Source organism: Garra rufa, chromosome 7 (genome assembly GCF_049309525.1).
Source record: "Garra rufa chromosome 7, GarRuf1.0, whole genome shotgun sequence".
NCBI lineage: Eukaryota > Metazoa > Chordata > Actinopteri > Cypriniformes > Cyprinidae > Garra > Garra rufa.
In genome coordinates, this window is record NC_133367.1 from 25,313,016 (window position 1) to 25,334,006 (window position 20,991).

Consider the following 20,991-nt stretch of genomic DNA (forward strand, 5'->3'; position numbering starts at 1 on the left):
TAAATTGTTTTCCTTGAGAAAATTTGGCACATATTATATACCCGATAAATACCTGAAATAATCAATAATTGAATTGAAAGCTTGTGAATCAGAATAGAATCTAATTGTGAAATTTGCGTCATAGGGAAAAACACAGAATCAAGGTAAAATATTGTATGTCTATCATTCATTTTATTGTATTTTTTTTTCTCCACATTTTGTAATGCAAATAACAAAAAGGACATGGTCACCTAAAGTTGCCAATAAATGCAAAAATAATTGCACCAAAAAAAAAAATAATTCCATCTTATAAATAACAAATAGAAACAATGACCAAGAATGAATCAATTTCAAAAGTCAAAAAGACAAAATTATCTAAGAACGTCAATGAAAATAGAATAAGATGGCAATGAAATTTCGGAAACAATGTAGCAACGACTTAAATAACAAACACAAAAGACAAAGCAGCTACATGGAACCATAAACTTGGATGAAAGGCTCTCTTTTCCTCCTCGTACACACAGTGCACTAATTTACCAGTGACATACATGTATTTTGCTACGTCCATGCAAATTGGTTAAGCTATTGTTGTCGTTAACAGTATCGGAAGGGCTTAATGAAACTTTAAGGCTTGCGTTAGCGTGCGGAAAGCAAATTTGCCTGAAATCAATCAGGATTCTTGCGAATATTGCGTGACGAGATCAAAGTATCCGTTTCATTACAGTGTAAGGCAATACCCTGAGTAATAACGAAAGTTTCAGAAGGGGACACAACAAGGGATAGACTCTGTGGTCAGCGCAAAAAAACTAATCGTTATCGCAAAGAAGAAGATATCTTTGCATTATCAGATCAGTTACAGTAGTAGTGTGTCTCTGCTACAAGTTCTCATCTCAGCTGGGGACAAGCCGAGGATGACGGATCCGTGCGTTTACAAGCTAGGATTGGTGGCACCCACTCCTTGGCACTCGATAATGTAGGTATCATTGTTGGCTTGCTCACCTTCTGCTTTGCGTATAACAAATTTTGCCTGTAAAAGAACAAAAGCGAGTTAAAATCGGCTTGTTTTTTTTTTTAAAACAGAAGTATGAACAGGTATGAACTTACATTCGTGAGCTGCTCAGCCACATGGATTGCTGTTCGCGTGTGGAGAGTGATTGGGCCCGTTCGCATTCTGGATGTGCCGTTCGCCAAGGCCATGAAAATAACAAGCTGTGAAAGGAAACGTGCATTTATATATTATTTAACAGACAAACACGCATTTATGTTGCACTGAAAATAATACATGTAGCACAAAGTTAAAAAACTAAAAAGTGTGCTGTGGTTAAGAAGCTTTCGGTTTAAAGTTATTCACGGAAAAAAAAAGTGGAAATTATGTAGGAAAGTTTAAAAAGCAGTGTGATTTAAGACCATTTTTTTCAAGTCTAGTTTCAAAACAAACAACAAATAACATGTATAAAAAATTTAATAAAATAAAATCTCAAAGCATGTTGTGGTTTGAGAGCAAGTAACAAAAAACATTAAACCAATGAAAGAAATACATTTTTTCAACACTAGATACATTAAAAGAAACAAAATACGTAGCAAAGCAAAACAAAAAACAAAGCATGTTTTGTGTTAAGAGCTTTTTTAAAAGCTATTTTCAAAACAAACAGGAAAAAAGTAAAAAAGTAAATAAAAGGATGTTGTGGTTTGAGAGCTAGTTACAAAAAACAAATATTAAACCAATAGAAGAAATGTAAATTGTGTAGAAGCGTTAAAAAAAAAACACTAGTTTAGGACCTTTTTTTCAACACGAGATGCATTAAAAGAAATGTAAAATATGTAGCAAAGTAAAACAAAAATGAAGCGGGTTTTGTTTTAATTTTTTTAAAGACTAGTTTAAAAAAAAAAAAAAACAAGTACAAAAACAAGTGGCTTGTTACAAAAAGCAAATAATAAACCAATGAAATAAAGAAATGTAAAGTATGTAGAGCTGTTAAAAAAAAGGACCTTTGTTCAACATTAGTTACATAAAAGAGCTTTTTTTCAAGGCTAGTTTCAAATCAAACAAAAAAGTAAAAACTAAAAAAAAAAAAACATGTGGTTTGAAAGCTTACAAAAAAGTAAAAAACAAACAATGAAATAAAGAAATGTAAAGTATGTAGAGACGTTAAAAACACTTAGTTAAGGAGCTTTTTTCAACGTTAGTTACATTAACAAACAAAAGAAACAAAATAAAAGCTTTTTTCAAGGCTAGTTTCAAAACAAACAAAACTAAACAAAAAGCAAAGCACATGGTTTAAAGGTGCTACTTACAAATACAAATACAAATAAACCAATGAAAAATGTAAATTATGTAGAACACTTAAGGAGTTTATTTACATTAGTTGCCAAAAAAAAAAAACAATAAGTAAAACAAAATCATGTTGTGGTTTGTTACACACAAAAAAAAAACGTTTAACTAATGAAATGGGGCGAAAAAATAACATTATGTAGAGGTTTTTGAAAAACCTAGATGTATTAAAAGAAACTGTCAAATACAAAAAAATGTTTCATTGTAAGAGCTTATTTTGAGGCTACTTTCAAAACAAACAAAAAACAAAGTAAAAAAAAAGCATGTTTAAGAGCTAGTTACAAAAAAACAATAAACCAATGAATTACTGAAATGTAAATTATGTAGAGATGTATAAAAAAAAAAAAAAAAAAAAAAACTTAAGGAGCTTTTCTCAACACTACATACAATAGAAAAAACTAAATACGTAGAAAGGTTAAACAAAAAGCATGTTCTGCTTTAAGAGTTTTTCAAGGCAGATTTCATGTCAAATAAAGAAAGCAAGTGAAGTAAAAACATGTTGTGGTTTGAGAGGTAGTTACAACATTAAACCAATAAAAATAAAGAAATGTGAATTATGTAGAGACGTACAAAAAAGGGAGGATTTTTTCAATGCCAAGTAGATTTAAAAAATAAAAATAAAAAAATACATAGTAAAGTACAAATAAAACAGCATGTTTTGTTTTAAGTGCTTTTTTCAAGGCTAGTTTCAAAACAAACGAACAAAAAAACGAAGTAAAAAATAAAACAAAGCATGTTGTGGTTTGAGAGCTAGTTACAAAAAAAAACATTAAACCACTGAAACATTAAGAAACTAAAAAAAAAAAAGAAAAAAAAAAGTAAAATACGTAGCAAAGTAAAACGAAAACAAAATGTGTTTTAAGAGCTTAAGGCAAGTATCAAAACAAAAACAAACAAACAAACATGTGGTTTGAAAGTTAGTTACAAAAAACAAATATTAAACCAATGAAATAAAGAAGCTTTGAACTTTGAGCTTTTTTTCAACACTAGTAACTTAAAAAAAACTAAAGAAACAAAATACTTACAAAGTAAAACAAAAACAAAGCACATTGTGGCTTAAGAGCTTTTTCAAGGCTAGTTTTAAAACCAGCAAAAGACAAACAAGTGAAATGTTGGAAGCTAGTTACAAAAAAACAACGTAAAAACCCATTTTTAAAGAAATTAAATTAAGTTAATTAGAAAGTAAAAAAAAAAAACTTATGGTAAAGGAGCTTTTTTGTCCAACACTTTGTAATATGTAATATGTAATAAATAAATATATATATATACACATACATACACACACACACATTAGTGGTGGGCCGTTATCGGTGTTAACGTGCTGCGTTAACATGAGACTCTTATCGGGCGATAAAAAAAAATATCGCCGTTAATCTATTGTCAAAGTTGGGTTATCTTATTTACACGAAGGCATGTCATTTCTGTCTCTACATGGTCGCGCGTTTATAATGTCTCCTCCGCGAAAACACGGACTGGATCGCGGACTCCATTCATAAAAACCGAATCTACTATAGCGCGAATGCCACGTAAATTCGTCGATTTTTGGATTCATAAATCAAATGTTGGCCTGTCACTTAATTCAAATCGCGATATGGACTAGTGTCTGTGAAAACTGAAATGCAAAAAGACCGTTTCAATATGAATCCTGCATGTTCCGTTTGCCTCTGTATGTATGAACGGTGGAGACGCGTTTTTATTACACGCATACTGAAACGTTCCCGTTAATTTTTGGCATTTGTATCTCACATGAACAGATAAACTCAATCTCCAAAGCTGCTGTGAGTGTCACTTTTACCGTTTCATTTGAGAAAACTAGCATCATATCATACTGTACACACAGAAACTTCACGGCAACCTGTCAAAATAAAAGTACGGTGTAACATGTAACAGAACATTAGTCCTGTATTACTTTTGTACAGTATAATGTAGGTGTTTATATATTCCTATTTAAATAATTGACATAAAACAATATATATGATTAAAAAAAATATATATAGCAGTTTATATGCAGTTTGGAAACAGGAGATGAGCCCCTGGTCTAATGCGCCACCTGGCTTGAGAAACCCGATCTCAAAGACTTACTTTTAGTCATTATTTGGGTAGCACACACATTCTGAATGCCTTCAGCAGAATTCAAATTAGCCATTTTAATCTAGATTAATTCCAAGATTACAGTGAGATTAATCTAGATTAAAAAAATTAATCTATGCCCACCACTAATATACATACACACACACACACACACACACAGGTCCTTTTCAAAAAATTAGCATATTGTGATAAAGTTCATTATTTTCTGTAATGTACTGATAAATATTAGATTTTCATATATTTTAGATTCATTACACACAACTGAAGTAGTTCAAGCCTTTTATTGTTTTAATATTGATGATTTTGGCATACAGCTCATGAAAACCCAAAATTCCTATCTCAAAAAATTAGCATATCATGAAAAGGTTCTCTAAACGAGCTATTAACCTAATCATCTGAATCAACTAATTAACTCTAAACACCTGCAAAAGATTCCTGAGGCTTTTAAAAACTCCCAGCCTGGTTCATTACTCAAAACCGCAATCATGGGTAAGACTGCCGACCAGAAGGCCATCATTGACACCCTCAAGCAAGAGGGTAAGACACAGAAAGAAATTTCTGAACGAATAGGCTGTTCCCAGAGTGCTGTATCAAGGCACCTCAGTGGGAAGTCTGTGGGAAGGAAAAAGTGTGGCAGAAAACGCTGCACAACGAGAAGAGGTGACCGGACCCTGAGGAAGATTGTGGAGAAGGACCGATTCCAGACCTTGGGGGACCTGCGGAAGCAGTGGACTGAGTCTGGAGTAGTGCCAGTTCAAGCCACTTTTGAACCAGAAACAGCGGCAGAACACCTGACCTGGGCTACAGAGAAGCAGCACTGGACTGTTGCTCAGTGGTCCAAAGTACTTTTTTCGGATGAAAGCAAATTTTGCATGTCATTCGGAAATCAAGGTGCCAGAGTCTGGAGGAAGACTGGGGAGAGGGAAATGCCAAAATGCCTGAAGTCCAGTGTCAAGTACCCACAGTCAGTGATGGTCTGGGGTGCCATGTCAGCTGCTGGTGTTGGTCCACTGTGTTTTATCAAGGGCAGGGTCAATGCAGCTAGCTATCAGGAGATTTTGGAGCACTTCCTGCTTCCATCTGCTGAAAAGCTTTATGGAGATGAAGATTTCATTTTTCAGCACGACCTGGCACCTGCTCACAGTGCCAAAACCACTGGTAAATGGTTTACTGAGCTCAATTGGCCTGCCAACTCTCCTGACCTGAACCCCATAGAGAATCTGTGGGATATTGTGAAGAGAAAGTTGAGAGACGCAAGACCCAACACTCTGGATGAGCTTAAGGCCGCTATCGAAGCATCCTGGGCCTCCATAACACCTCAGCAGTGCCACAGGCTGATTGCCTCCATGCCACGCCGCATTGAAGCAGTCATTTCTGCAAAAGGATTCCCGACCAAGTATTGAGTGCATAACTGAACATAATTATTTGAAGGTTGACTTTTTTTGTATTAAAAACACTTTTCTTTTATTGGTCGGATGAAAGATGCTAATTTTTTGAGATAGGAATTTTGGGTTTTCATGAGCTGTATGCCAAAATCATCAATATTAAAACAATAAAAGGCTTGAACTACTTCAGTTGTGTGTAATGAATCTAAAATATATGAAAGTAATGTTTATCAGTACATTACAGAAAATAATGAACTTTATCACAATATGCTAATTTTTTGAAAAGGACCTATATATATATATATATATATATATATATTTTTTTTTTTTTTTTTTTAAAGGCATTCTCATGTTTTGCAGGGGGTTTTTTTGGAGTTGGTTAAGAAAAAAAAAAATTGGTTATGCTAGTTACAGGAAAAAAGTACAATAAAACACATCATTACTCTCCAGGCAAACACTTTTTATTATGTCGTACTGAACCGTTGAAGTGTTTGTGCGCCTGACCTGATCTTGCAAGAACTCGTCCACGCAACCATTGTGCCTGATGTTTCTTAGCAACATTTCTGCAGCCTCGATGCCAACTTTGTCAGCATATACACCTGAGGACAAACAGAAGTCAAAATTAAGCTCACTTTCATTTTAAGACTGTATTATATTAAAGGAAATCTATTTGACATCGTCTTATCCACATTAAAACTCAAAGCACAAACCGAACAGGCTTTTTATTGTGATGCATTGCCCTCTAGTGCCAAAACTATGACACTGAATTAATTCTTCACGACTTGGCAGCCAGACAAGCCATACCTTTTTTGCCAAGAGATGATCCTGCAAATATGCAGCCGGTGGATGATTCTGCAATTATTCTGCCAGGAGACACAAAACACACAGACGTTAGTCAAAACGGAGTCACTACACAACTGCGACGGATGGTTTTGAGATGGGATGTACTCACATGATCCCGTTCCCATTACCGCAGGCCTTGTCCTTCTCCTGCAGAGACTGAATGTTGATGTACAGATCCTTAATTTCTTTCCTGATAGTGCGGACCGCTGCCGTGGACATGTCCTTCGCCAACTGAACATCAAGAACAATTTGATCAAAGTTTATAGAGAACTTAAGAGCAGTTGCAAAATACATGTTTTATAAACATAAAAGCCACTTTTTCCAAACAAAGCTGATTAAAAGCTAAAAAACAAAGCATGTTGTGCTTTGCTCGAGGCTACTTTTGAAATTAATGTTAGATAGTGTTGAAAAAAAGTAAATTATCTCTCTAAGTAAAATGTCTTGGTTAAATAGCTTTTCTCCACCAAGGCTAGTTGCGAAAAACATGTAAATTACGTATTGAATTAACCAAAACAATGCATGTTTCGATTTAAGAGCATTTAAGGGTACTAACAAAAACGTAAACTTAAATCAAACGTAACAAAAGCAAATCATGTAGAGAAGTAAATTACAAAAAGCATGTTGTGGTTAAGGAGCCTTTTGTGTCCAACACAACTTACAAATAAAGATATAAACACTAATTCTGTAGCCAGGTTAAAAAAAATGTTGTGGTTTAAGAGCTTTCCCCCCCCCCCAGGCTAGTTACCAAAAAATAAAATTGTTGTGGTTTAAGAGGTTTTTTCCTTAGGCTAATTACCGAAAAAGCGTAAATTACTGCCAAGTAAAAAAAAACATGGTTTAGTTTGTTTCTACCCAGCAAAAATTATGTAGAAATGGCAACAAAAAACACCTAGTTACTGAAAAAGAAACAAACTATTTAGCTAAAAAGTAAAAAATAAAATAAAAATAGTTTAGGAGTTTGTCCAAGGCTAGTTACCAAAAAAGAAAACTACTTAGTTAAATAATAAAATAACAGTTTAGAAGTTTGTATCTCCCCAGCAAAATTATGCAGGCTACTTATCAAAAAAGAAATAAAATATTTAAGTGAATGTGAAAAAAAAAATAAAAATCATTAAGTAGTTTTTTTTTTTTTTTTCTCCACAGCAAAATATGTTGAAATGTCAAAAAAAATACAGAAAGAAAAGAGCTTTTCCCCCCAGACTGGTAGAATTTTATATATATATATATATATATATATAATAAAATCATGGTTTAAGAGCTTCAATTCCCCAGCAAAAATTATGTAGAAATGCAAAAAAAAAAAAAGTTGTGGTTCAAGAGTCTTTTCCCCAGCCTAGTTACAGAAAAAGAAAAAAATATTGTTACATTAAAAAGAAACATCATGGTTTAGGAGTTTGTTTCTCACTAGCAAATATTATGTAGAAATGTCCTAAAAAAAGAAAAGAAAAAGAAAGCACCAAAGACATTGAATTTTTTTCCCCCAATAAAATATTGGGGAAAAGCTAGTAATTTTTCCAAGATCCTGAAAAAACAAACGAAGTACTTAGGCAAAGTTAAAAAAAATCAATTAATAATAATAATAATAATATCCAAGAAAAAAAAACACATTTTAGTTAAGTTTTATAATTAATAAATAAATAAATTAATATAATTTTAATATAAGTAAAAAAAAATAGCTTGTCGTGGTTGAGGTTACTGTCCAAGACTATTCATGAAAAAAAATATTAAGGAAGTAAAAAGAAATAATAAAGTTGTGGTTTGAGCTTTTCTTGTTTTTCAAGGCTAGTTTAAAAAAAAACCCCACATAAATTGTGTAGAGAAGTAAAAAAAAAAAAAATAATAATAATAATTGTGGTTTACGAGTTTACCCCAATGCTACTTAAGATAACTAGAAGTAATAAAAGTCTAGGTACTATAGAGATTTTTTTTTTTTCGATGTTGTGAGTACATTTTTTTATTCCCATGGGCAATTATTTAAAAAAAAAAAAATTGTGTAGTTAAGCTAATCTTATACCTTAAAGGGCAGCACTCCAGCCACGAAGGCCCTGCCGTAGATCTTGGTGATGTTTCCTCGTTCGGTCATGTTGACGGGACTCAGTTCCTTCACAGGATTCACCTTGAGCACCACCTCCCCACCTCCCTTAGGATAGTATCCTCTATTTACGATGAAAAATATTCTGTAAACATTTTAGCTTTAACCTTCAACGGCTACAACTAGATCGGAACTGCAGTCGCTCTTAAATACCTCATTTTCAAATCACAGTCAAACTGAACTCCAAACCTCTCTGCGATGGGTTTGAAGACCTACAAGAGAGTTGAACACCAGTTAGAGAGAGCATCCAACAGATGACTCGATCCAGTCCTGCCCACTGCACAAACATACACATAGCCTACCTTCAATGTGTAGTCGATCTGAGGTGCCATCTCAGCATTGGTTCCTCCCTTCAGGCACAGCTCTGACGGACCCTGAGCGAACAAGGCGCATGGCAGGGAGATCTGCATCAGCAGTCCCACACTTCTACACAACAGACAACAAGTACACACTTAGAGGCCAAAAATGCTTCATCATGGTGTCGCAAATTCACTTCAGAGGAAACAAGGCAGGATAAATGATTAGAAACAGCGTTTACCCAGCCGTCTGAGTATCGGCGATGTGATTCCCGCCCTTGATTCTCCCAGGGGTGAGCGTAATTTCGCAGGATCCCACTGTGGCTCCTTCCAGATTGCCGTTGCACATGTCTCTCACCAGCTCGAGACCTGACAGATGCTGAGGCCTGGTGACGTTGAATAGGGAAGGAAGGGGGGGGGGGTGTCAGGATAACAATTGAAGAGAAAACTAAGTACATGTACTCTGAAAAACTCATTTCGAGCAAAACAATCAAATTCCCTTCATTTATCGATATGGAATTAAGCTAGATTGAGTTTTAATAACTTTTTGTACAGGCAAAATCTTTGAGTTTACATCTAAACGGCGATGAATTTACACTAAACAAAGAAAATGTGTTACTAAAGAGCTTCAGTCAAAACCCAGACCGTTTAAAGAGATAAAAGTGAAGGATAACATGGAAAGTAGCCATGTGCTTCGGTGCCAACTAACAAAGGGCCCCATTAAAAATTCATGCTGAAAGTAATCAACAGCATTTCTGTGAGGTAAACAACCGTTTAAAACAACTTGACTTTATATATAGTCGTTTATCAATGTGGTTGACTTCGAAAGAGAAGTTTAATTTGAGTATCTGGAGTCTAACAACCAACTTTGCTTTGTTTCAGGATTCACTGTTGAATAGGAAAGGGGGGAGCAAATGAAATGGAGGATGTTCTACATGTAAAAAACAACAGCTGAATTGTACATAAAACCACAGAAATGAACACATAACGTCTTTAAAACTAATTTTTCGTTACCTCAGACCTGGTGTGCTTCTACCGGCTCGGATTTTATTTATTTTGATTGACGCCCCTTGGATGCAACTCAGCGCCGCGGACAACCTTAAAATCTGTCCTCCCTTTAAAAAAGAAACACCCAACATTTATCTTTTAAACATTACCGACAATTACTAAGTTTATTCGTGGCGATGCCATTGTAACACGTTAAATGTAACAACTTTAATCTGAGATATTAAACAAAAAAGCCTCGAAAATGAATACTCACCCCTTCCATTACACTTCCGTCCATTTCGAACGTAGTTGCGGCCATTTTCGCGAAAAGCGAGAAATTTTTTATCGATACGATGTACTGAAACGACGCGCTTGTGGGAATAAAGAGACTGAGCGCACTGTACGAAAGTTAATATAAACCGGCGTATGGCCGCAAACAATGCCGCGATAAACGCGAACTTCTCAACAAAAGCTCCGGTACCGGGAATCTGCTCTTCTGGACTGAACTGATCTGAAGAAACAAACTTAGTACGCAATTGGGTTGAATCAAATAAATTAAGATGGATCAGAGTAAGTTAGCCCACAAATAAGAATTGAGCGAATTTCCTGGCAATACGATCACTCTGGCAACTAGTCTTGCCAGTCACACTGCTATGGTGGACAGGCTTCGCGCATGCGCAGATGAGCGATGTCCGATTCGCTGGAGAATCATTCTATTGAATCGGATCTTTTCAGCGAATCATGTGAATCGGTTCACTAAACCGCTCGGTTCATTTTAATAGGATAATTTAATATAATAATTATTCTTTCTCTTTCTTCTTTTCGTTTCTTTTCTTTTCTTTTTCTTTCTTTCTTTCTTTCTTTCTTTCTTTCTTTCTTTCTTTCTTTCTTTCTTTCTTTCTTTTGTTCGTTGATTCTTTCTTTCTTTAGTTCTTTCTTTCATTGATTCATTCTTTTTTCTTTTGTTCATTAGTCCTTCTTTCCTTCAATCTTTCGATCTTTCTTTCTTTCTTTCTTTCTTTCTTTCTTTCTTTCTTTCTTTCTTTCTTTCTTTCTTTCTTTCTTTTCTTCATTGATTTTTTCTTTAGTTTGTTCTTTCTTTGTTCTTTTGTTCATTAGTTCTTTCCTTCTATCTTTCGATCTTTCTTTCTTTTAGTTCATTATCTCTTTCTTTCTTTCTTTCTTTCTTTCTGTCTTTCTTTCTTTCTTTCTTTCTTTAGTTCTTTCTTTCATTGATTCATTCTTTTTTCTTTTGTTCATTAGTCCTTCTTTCCTTCAATCTTTCGATCTTTCTTTCTTTCTTTCTTTCTTTCTTTCTGTCTTTCTTTTCTTCATTGATTTTTTCTTTAGTTTGTTCTTTCTTTGTTCTTTTGTTCATTAGTTCTTTCCTTCTATCTTTCGATCTTTCTTTCTTTCTTTTAGTTCATTATCTCTTTCTTTCTTTCTTTTGTCTATTGATTATTTCTTTCTTTCTTTCTTTCTTTCTTTCTTTCTTTCTTTCTTTCTTTTGTTCATTCTTTCTTTCTTTTTTAGTTTGTTTGTTCATTCTTTCTTTCCTTCTTTCTTTTGTTAATTTTCCCATTCCATAGTTTTTTTGTTAATAAAATAAAAATAAAAAAATAAATAAAGCAAAATATCTTTGGTTATTTATTTGACTCTTTTAGTTAAGAATTTATGTATTTAATTAATGATAATAATATATGTCATTATAAAAAAATGTAAACTATTTAACGAGGTTTACAAAAATCTAAAATACAAAAATTCATTAATTAATAAAAAAGTTAAATACGAAAAAAAATTAAAATAAAATAAAAAATACAAAAATAATAAATTATACAAATAAAAAAAATATATATTTTAAATATATATTTAAATAAATATTTTTCTTTTTCTTTGGTTATTTATTTTTATTCTTTTAGTTATGGATTTATGTATTTAATTAATGATAATAATATTTGTCATTGTAAAACAAATGTAAATTATTTAACAAAGTTATAAAATAAAACAATTAAATTAATTATTAATTAAAAAAGTTAAATATGAACAAAAAAGGTGTGGTTAAGGAGGTTATTGTCCAACACTATTTATGAAAAATAAAAAAAAAATAAAAAAATGTAGTAAAGCAAAAAAAAAATTGTTTTTCTTTCATTCCTTCATTTATTTTGTATTATTTTAATTAAGAATGTATGTAGATAATAATAATAATATTTTTTATTTTTTATAAAATATGTATATTCATATTTATTTAATATTGTATTATATTGTATAATGTTTTATAGTTAATCATTTGTATATAATTATAAATAACACTAATTAATGTTTATATATTCTTTATCGTACTGCTTATTATATCAACCCTTCGTTATATTTGCTCTATTCAATGTTTTTCTTTACATTACATACATTCTGTTAAAATATCATTGAAATATTTGCCCTTGGCCAAAGTGCTCTATGATTGGTCCGTGGAGCGGGGCGTGAGTGTGACGTAATTTCCGGTTACACCAAATCGCTTGAGAAAGATGGCGACGGTCATCACTGTGCGGGCTCCATTCGCGTTTATGAGACGCCTGGTATGTTTTCACCTTTCATTTTTCACCCTTATTACAATTGCAATGACTTCAAATGTCCACAATTAATATTTAAACGCAGTTTAGGCGCAAACCAGTGTTTGTTAGCGATTACAAACCTAAAGGACCAGAGGAACCAGCAGCCTGCAGCTATAAACAGCTGAAGTAGGGGCACTGAACATGGATGATGTTTGTGGATAGTTGCAAAAATGTAAACAATGAGATAATAATTTAAAAGCAATCATTAAAATGGTGGCTTACAACGACAAAAATGTCAAAAGTATGAGAACAGTGTAAATAGAAAGAGACTCTATGTATGTATTAATGGTCATTAATTCATTAAATCATTTTCAAGATGTAGTTTCACATTTGGAATACAACTATCAAAGCTGATTATACACCGCAAGTAATTATTTTCATAAATGTCACTCCGTTGATTTTAAATGTTGCACAAATTAAAAAAAGTGACTAATGTTTTGGTTTAATGTCATGTTTTTCAGGTCTCTGCTCGCCTGCACAGACACTACTGCTCCAAAATCCAGGCAGCTTGCTTTGTATCTCGACCTCATTCGTATTCCCTCATTGCTAGACAACAGCATCGGTTCTTTCGCACAAGCTACGGTGAGTTTTAACATTTGTAATCTGTAATTTAGGTTATGAATTAGCAGAATGTCTTTATAATCACTTTATGCTGTTTATTGCAGTTGCAGCAAGACCAATTATGCCATTCAAGCTTTCTGATATTGGAGAAGGCATTATGGAAGTTACTGTTAAAGAATGGTAAGTTTTATTTACTCTCTCTTTTTTTTTTTTACTTACAAATATCTACCAGCAGAGGTCGGCATTATCTTTCTCTCATCGTCAGGTATGTCAAAGAAGGTGACAAAGTGTCCCAGTTTGACAGCATCTGTGAAGTCCAGAGTGATAAAGCATCCGTTACCATCACTAGCCGTTATGATGGAATCATTCGTAAGCTCTACTATGATGTCGACTCCATTGCCCTTGTAGGAAATCCTCTTGTGGATATTGAAACAGAACCAGGTCAAGGTAAGTGTTTCATAAGAGTGTATTATAAGGGCGTGATCTTGAGTATTGAGTCATTTAGTGTTTCATTGGCTGTTGCAGTGGAGGGTCCTCAGGAGGATGTGGTCGAGACACCAGCCATGTCGCAAGAGGAGCACACGCACCAGGAGATCAAAGGTCACAAGACTCAGGCCACCCCTGCTGTCAGACGCTTAGCCATGGAGAACAATGTACGTTTTGGATGTGTCTTGCACCAAAAACATATCTATATCTATTTATCTTTAAAAAAATGTGTGTGTGTGTGTGTGTGTGTGTGACCCTGGACCACAAAAACAGCCATAAGTAGCACTGGTATATTTGTAGCAATAGCCAAAAATACATCGTATGGGTCAAAATTATCAATAGTTTTTTTTATGCCAAAAAACATTAGCATATTAAGTAAAGATCATGTTCTATATCGTTCCTGTCATAAATATATCACAGCTTAATTTTTGATTAGTAATGTGCATTGCGTGTGCGCACACACACACACACACACACACACACACACACACACACACACACACACATATCGCATTCGATATTAAGCTCGATATGGCGTAGCTTGTCAGAGATTTACGTCTCTGTGTATTAATTGCCGCTCCAGCGGAACCTGAGCGGAACGCACGTGATGGAGATTTACTACTAATCAAAGCACCGGCTTCATTGACTAAACGCGCCTCACAATATCGTTCGATATATTGTCCAGCCCTATTGCTAAGAACCTCATTTGGACAACTTTAAAAGTTGATTCCAGATTTTCAAATAGTTGGAGCTCAACCAAATATCGTCCTATCAAACCAAACATCAAATGATGTATAAATCTCAATAAAAAAAAAATGTAAACTTGTTAAACAAGTTAATTTATATACATTCCTATTAAATTTAATTTCTGTATATATATATATATATATATATATATATATACACACACACACACACACACACATTATTTTTGTTTTTGTTCATAATATGATGCATCTGAACAGGATATTTAATATAACATATATGTATATAATACTATTTTTGTCTTTATTCTGATAATCAGAAACTTAGAAATACATCACATTATGGATGTGAAAAATAAATCATATCCTGAGGCTTTAAAGAATTTGTTTACTCCAGAACTAAAATGTCCAGATGTCATCCAAGATGTTCATGTCTTTGTTTCTTCAGTCAAAAAGAAAGTTTTTTGAGGAAAACATTTTAGGATTTTTCTCTATATAGTGGACTTCAATGGGGATCAACAGGTTAAAGGTCCAAATTGCAGTTTCAGTGCAGCTTCAAAGGGCTCTACACAATCCCAGCTGAGGAATAAGGGTCGTATCTAGAGTATTTGTAGACGCGCATCACAGAGTTAGGGCAAGATGATCATTTGTGGTTAAAAAGTATAGAAATTTTTATTACTTTTAGAAAAGGACCAATTTTTTTGTTAGATAAGACCCTTATTCCTCGGCTGGGATCGTGTAGAGCCCTTTGAAGCTGCAGTGAAACTGCAGGTTGAACCTTGATCCTTATTGAAGTTAACTATATAAAGAAAAATCCTGGAATGTTTCCCTCAGAAACCTGAATTTCATTTTAACTGAAGGAAAGTAAATGACCAGGAAATTTTAATTCAGGAGTGAACTAATCCTTTAAATCAAGCCCTGCCCTACATCATTTCCCACTTAATGTTTGATTTCACACAGAGTATTATAGGTTCATTTAAACTAGATTTAAAAGTACAATGTTAGTAGGATATCACAGGGGTGCCTACAGAAATCAGAGCATTGGCGTCAGCAGCAGTGGGGGTTTGTCTTTAGCTATTGTCATAAGGGGTCATAAACTTTTGCACAACTCTGGAAGTTGCTAGGCAGTGCAGCACCCCCATAAATCAGCGTCATGAGATGTAGCTTGTTTCTATATGGACGGTCGTACATCCTCTTGGGAGAGCGCTAGAAAAATGGCTATAGCCTCTCGATGTCACATAGTTGGAGAAATTAGTGTCGTTGCTATGCCCACAAGCAGGGGGCAGGGTGAAGTGTGTAGCAAATTGCATCTACTAAGGATTTTTGGGCTGTTTCTAGACAACAAAATTCACAAAAATGGCTCATCTTTTCCACACAGATTAAATTAAGCGAAATCATTGGCACTGGAAAAGACGGCCGCATTCTTAAAGAAGACATCCTGAACTTCTTAGCCCGACAGACGGGGGCCATCTTACCCCCAGCGCCCTTCCAGGAGATTTGTCCTCCTCCTCCTTCAGCCGTAGCACCTTCAACTCCAGCTGCGAAGCCTAAAGAGAAGATGACTCCACCTAGTATACCTACTCCTACCATCCCTAAACCTGTTTTCACAGGCAAAGACCACACTGAACCCATTAAAGGTTTGTTTGCTTGTGTGTTTTGATTCATAAGGCTTTCAGAAGGCGATGGTTAAAGAGATAGTTCACCTAAAAATGAAAATTCTGTCATTAATTACTCACCCTCATGTCGTTCCAAACCCGTAAGAGCTTCGTTCATCTTTAGAACACATGCTAACATTAACATGATTTTTTTTTTTTGTCAAAGGCTTTCAGAAGGCGATGGTTAGAACTATGTCTGCAGCCCTGAAGATCCCTCACTTCGGTTACAAAGATGAAGTGGATCTGAGCCAGTTGGTCCGGTTGCGCTCAGAGCTGAAAGGCCTGACTGAATCACGAGGAGTGAAGCTCAGCTACATGCCGTTCTTCATCAAGGTCTGAAACTGATTTGTGGGGGGAAAACCTCCACTTAAACCAGGTTTTGATATCGGTATCTTCTTCTCAAACAGGCAGCGTCTCTTGGTCTCCTCCATTTTCCCATTCTCAACTCGTCTTTGGATGAAAACTGCACAAATATCACCTATAAGGTAGCGTTTCCATCTCAATATATACATTTTAGATTAACTTGAGGTAGATCATTGACTAATGGTCTTCTTCCTCCAGGCTGCGCATAACATTGGACTGGCGATGGACACCAGTCAAGGTCTTCTAGTTCCCAATGTCAAAAACGTACAGATGCTCAGCGTCTTTGAAATCGCAGTGGAGCTCAACCGCCTGCAGACTTTGGGATCGGCGGGGCAGTTGGGGACCGCCGACCTTACAGGAGGAACGTTCACACTCTCAAACATTGGATCAGTAAGTTGAGAACTGCTCCCTTAGTTTAGTGTTAATTGTATAGCTACACAGGGAAATTACATAACCTTATTGTTGTTGTTGACAGATTGGAGGAACCTATGCAAAGCCAGTTATATTACCACCTGAGGTTGCCATCGGTGCTCTTGGGAAGATCCAGGTGTGTAAACTTTTGTGCTAAAATTGCAGTTTGTATATAATGTAGTGTGCAAGATTAGCATTAGCTCATTGCAAGTCATGTTGGAAAACGAATTTCCACAGGGTTGCAAAGAATCCAATGTTAACGTAGCGATAAGATTTTACAATAAATAGTGATATGGTTTTTTGATAATGTAGTATGTTCCGATACATAATGCATTGCAACAAGGTCAGGTTAAAAAAATCCAAAATGGTTGACAAAACCAATATGATTGGTTGATTTATTGGTTTATTTACTCAGTAGAATATTAATGAGAGTAGTTAAATCAAGTTAATTTTACATAATATTTGCGTGTGTTATATATTTTAATGCATACTACAGTATTGTGCAGTTAGCTTAGCAACATGCTAACGTTAAACTAAATTGGAATCAGTTAAAGTGCAAATTGAGGTTCTATTTCAGTTAGTGTACTTCAGCTGTTACATAGGCACCAAGGCAGCACACTAGTTTTTAGAACGGAGCCCAATTTTTAAAGTAGCATTGTTCTTGTTTGCGTTCTCAACAGGTGCTCCCTCGGTTTAATCACAAGGGTGATGTAGTGAAAGCACACATCATGAACGTGAGCTGGTCCGCCGACCACCGGATCATCGACGGAGCAACCATGTGTCGTTTCTCCAACCTCTGGAGATCGTACCTGGAAAACCCCTCCTCCATGGTCCTGGATCTCAAATAGAAAGCACACTTCCTCCAAGCACATTTAGATGCGTGACTCCATATCCCAACACTAAAGATTTTTTCGTTACTGGGGCACTAAGCTATTTGAGCCGTTGGTTACCATCATGACTGAAGAACTTTCCACAACTTCATGAAGCTAGTAGCCAGAGTTCTGTTGTTTGTTCTTCTCAATTCTTTCCTCTTGTTGCCTTACTGACAGCAGATGCTACATCTACAACGTATTGTGAATCGTTGAATGTTAGAGAATATGAACTCAATGTAGCAATATGAGAACGTACCCGTGATGTTTTTGTAAATTAGCTTTCTACACACTGTAAAATCTCCAATGGCGTTGTACAAGGGTTTTTAAAATCAGCTAGTCTGGGTTCATCTCATGAAAACGTCACCTTAAAAAAAATCAAATAAAAAGAAATTATATTTTGTATGAAGTATTAATAGTACACAATATTGTGACACTTTCTTGAAGCAAAATATAATTTCTTTTTTCCTTGATTCATGTTTTGTTCAGTGCTGCTTTTCTTTCCAGTCCAGTGTTTTTAAAGCACAATGGAAATGTATGTGATTCAAGCTGGCTGTGGGGAATCTGTACTGAGATTTCCTCTCATCTTCTCTGGTGTGATGATTTTTGTTGGAGCATAATGTTCTGCCACTCATGATTAATGGGAGTTTCCTTGAGGGATCGTTGTGTGAGTGTGAATTACAAAGGAACGTGTTTTAATAAATTATACAATTGAGGAACCGCTTGCAGACTGTCATTTAAAGGGGTAGCTCACCTAAAAATGAAAATTGTCATTAATTACTCGTTCCAAACTTGAAAGACCTTCATTCATCCTCCGAACACAAATTTAAGATATTTTCAATTAAATCCGAGAGCTTTCTGACACTGCATAGACGGCAACACAACTAACATGTTCATGGCCCACGAAGGTACTACGAACCTCGTCAAATGTGACATTTTATGAAGCTATGAGAACACTTTTTGTGCACAAAGAAAACAAAAATACTGACTTTATTCAACAATTTCTTTTCCGTGTCAGTTTTCAATGTGTTCAAGGTCTTACGGTTTTGGAACGACATGAGGGTGAGTAATTAATGACCGAATTTTCATTTTTGGCTGAACTATGCCTTTAAATGATAATACTCCACAGTCGCATCTTAAAACACGGTTGAACTCCAGGAGCCAGAATGAGCACAGCTGGTAAATCTTCTAAGATTTATGATCCTTAGACAAGTCAAACAGAGCTTCAGCAGGGGGTGGAGTTTGTGTCTCTTTCTCCACTTAGATTTTAAAGCCTGGTGCCTCCATTTCTTCAGCACAAACTGAAGGGTTTAACTAAGCATCTGTTGCAGAAAGAACATGCAGGTAAGACTTTTTGTCTTGTTGGATGTCTTGAATAATAGATTAATGTAACAGGATTGATTGTATTGTCTAGGTTTACTATGAAACCTAAACTTAAACCTTCATATATTTTGAAAGTTAATAAAGTTACACCATAAATAAATGTTTTAAAGTTTTGGTACTTTGACCCCTTGCAAACAACTTGATTGATAGGCGATCTGATTAATTATAATGCAGAATCCGCCATTTTGTCTGATTAACAAATCACAAAACGGTATTTATTGTTTGAAATTCTTGAAAAGAATGTAATTTTAAAGCTTTAATTCTGCTCATGTCTGTCGGTGTGTTGTCAGTTCAGTTTCTGCAAAGGGTTGGGTGAATTCATAGAAATCCTTGATTTAAAGGGTTAGTTCACCCAAAAATGAAAATTAGCCCATTATTTACTCACCCTCAAGCCATTCTTGGTGTATATGACTTCCTTCTTTCAAATCCAATCGGAGTTATAAAATGTCCTGGCTCTTTAAGGCTTTATCATGGCAGTAGGCGGGTGTTTCAATTCAACAGGTCAAAACAAGTCCAATAAAGTCCCTCAGACAGCTCTGGGGGGTGAAAAAAGGTGCTTTCACAACTTCCTGTAGTGAATCAATGTGTTTTTGTCAGAAAAATATCTGTATCTGTGTTGCACATTGCCTGTGAGTCTCGTGAAATCCATCGTTTGTTTACAGAAGTAAAGGAAGGCAAGTTTCCTTACTTTAGCAAAGGAAAACCAGCCTTCTCTTGGCGTATCTAAATGGCGTTATTCGCCCGGAGCTGCCTCCATGTACAACAGTAATTGCAAGCTAGATTAAAGTGATTATTAAGTTTTAAATATATATATATATATCTTACAAAAATGCATTGATTCGCTACAGGAGGCCTTTATTCATCCCCCGGAACCATGTGAGGCACTTTTTATTATTGATGGATGCACTTTATTGGACTTGTTTTGACCTGTTGAAGAGAAACACCCGCCTATTGCCATAAAGCTTGAAAGAGTCAGGACATTTTTAAATATAACTCCGATTCGATTTGTTTGAAAGAAGTCGTCATATACACCTAGGATGGCTTGAGGGTGAGTAAATCATGGGCTAATTTTCATTTTTGGGTGCCATAAGTATTTAATCTGAATAGATGGATCAATATATACAAAATAATATATACTGATATATTGTATATTGAACGTTTCATTTCACAAATGACAGTAACAATTATCTATTTGCATAAGAAAGAGGAAAAACACTGGAAGGGACCCCAAGAGAAAAGCAAAACCACCATAAGGCGGAAAACATCCAAGGAAGATGGTCAAAGAAAGAGCAGCACATCATCAAAGATCCCCATCCCAAGGAGATGCACCTCAACCTGGGCAACTACGAAAGAACCAAGAGTCCAAAAGTTCCCATCAAACAGAGACGAGCAGCTCATCCACTACCAGACCATCCCAGAAAGACGCTTCTCCACTGACCGAGCTCGTGAAATTATCAAACGCATTGTTGATGAAAGACTCGAGACTGTAGAGTACAGCTGTTCATGCTCAGTTATCTCCAAGGAACTGTCTGACTCCATTAAGACGGCTGTAAAGAAGCTGCTGTATGACCGATATAAGCTGGTCTGTTACGTGGCCATCGGGCAGCTGAAGGATTCAGAGGTGAACTGCTCCAGTAGAGCCATCTGGAGTCCAACTTCAGACACATTCACTGAATATATCTATAAAAACAGATCACTATTTGCAGTTTGCATCTTGTTTGCAGTGTATAAAGAGTAGCGTAACTGATCAACTGGAATTGAAAGGATAAATATAAGGATTTAAAGTATACCTTTAAAGTACAATTTTATGTACAGTGAAGTAGGTTATGCATATGTATAATTTCAAAGTATTAAATAAAACATGCTTTACATGAAAACACTACAGCAATCATTGTTAATCAAGTTGATGTCGTTCTATTCTTATTCTTCACGTCTGCTGTGGTAAAGT

The 20,991-nt window shown here is 35.1% G+C and overlaps 3 protein-coding genes across 3 annotated transcripts; 2 read left to right on the forward strand and 1 right to left on the reverse strand.

The window, feature by feature from the left end:
- Positions 1 to 149: 149 nt before the first annotated feature.
- rtca (RNA 3'-terminal phosphate cyclase) lies at positions 150 to 10,663 on the reverse strand. The gene is made up of 11 exons (XM_073844523.1): positions 10,280 to 10,663; positions 10,033 to 10,133; positions 9,261 to 9,404; positions 9,025 to 9,148; positions 8,876 to 8,934; positions 8,645 to 8,786; positions 6,740 to 6,861; positions 6,592 to 6,650; positions 6,292 to 6,386; positions 1,084 to 1,188; positions 150 to 1,006 (listed from the first exon to the last, which is right to left on the reverse strand). Exons 1-11 carry the CDS (start codon positions 10,322 to 10,324, stop codon positions 908 to 910), a joined length of 1,095 nt encoding a protein of 364 aa, XP_073700624.1. The 5' UTR covers positions 10,325 to 10,663; the 3' UTR covers positions 150 to 907.
- A 1,848-nt stretch (positions 10,664 to 12,511) lies between these two features.
- Positions 12,512 to 19,143, forward strand: dbt (dihydrolipoamide branched chain transacylase E2). The gene is made up of 11 exons (XM_073844215.1): positions 12,512 to 12,575; positions 13,073 to 13,193; positions 13,277 to 13,352; positions 13,438 to 13,619; positions 13,698 to 13,825; positions 15,741 to 15,999; positions 16,184 to 16,350; positions 16,425 to 16,502; positions 16,579 to 16,770; positions 16,856 to 16,927; positions 17,472 to 19,143. Exons 1-11 carry the CDS (start codon positions 12,525 to 12,527, stop codon positions 17,637 to 17,639), a joined length of 1,494 nt encoding a protein of 497 aa, XP_073700316.1. The 5' UTR covers positions 12,512 to 12,524; the 3' UTR covers positions 17,640 to 19,143.
- Positions 19,144 to 20,214: 1,071 nt separating this feature from the next.
- On the forward strand, positions 20,215 to 20,922 carry LOC141338058 (dynein light chain Tctex-type 5-A). The gene has a single exon (XM_073843626.1). It carries the CDS (start codon positions 20,215 to 20,217, stop codon positions 20,779 to 20,781), a length of 567 nt encoding a protein of 188 aa, XP_073699727.1. The 3' UTR covers positions 20,782 to 20,922.
- The last annotated feature ends 69 nt before the right edge of the window (positions 20,923 to 20,991 follow it).

What these genes read in the sequence shown, in the direction of transcription:
- rtca (XM_073844523.1), bottom strand. Translation starts at nt 10,324, where the DNA reads ATGGCCGCAACTACGTTCGAAATGGACGGAAGTGTAATGGAAGGG. An exon ending in GACTGTGATTTGAAAATGAG is followed by an intron (nt 8,787 to 8,875) that starts GTATTTAAGAGC and finishes CATCGTAAATAG; the next exon opens with AGGATACTATCCTAAGGGAG. An exon ending in ACGAGTTCTTGCAAGATCAG is followed by an intron (nt 1,189 to 6,291) that starts GTCAGGCGCACA and finishes TTCCTTTCACAG; the next exon opens with CTTGTTATTTTCATGGCCTT.
- LOC141338058 (XM_073843626.1), top strand. Translation starts at nt 20,215, where the DNA reads ATGACAGTAACAATTATCTATTTGCATAAGAAAGAGGAAAAACACTGG.
- dbt (XM_073844215.1), top strand. Translation starts at nt 12,525, where the DNA reads ATGGCGACGGTCATCACTGTGCGGGCTCCATTCGCGTTTATGAGACGC. An exon ending in GTTCTTTCGCACAAGCTACG is followed by an intron (nt 13,194 to 13,276) that starts GTGAGTTTTAAC and finishes TGTTTATTGCAG; the next exon opens with TTGCAGCAAGACCAATTATG. An exon ending in GAAGTTACTGTTAAAGAATG is followed by an intron (nt 13,353 to 13,437) that starts GTAAGTTTTATT and finishes TCTCATCGTCAG; the next exon opens with GTATGTCAAAGAAGGTGACA.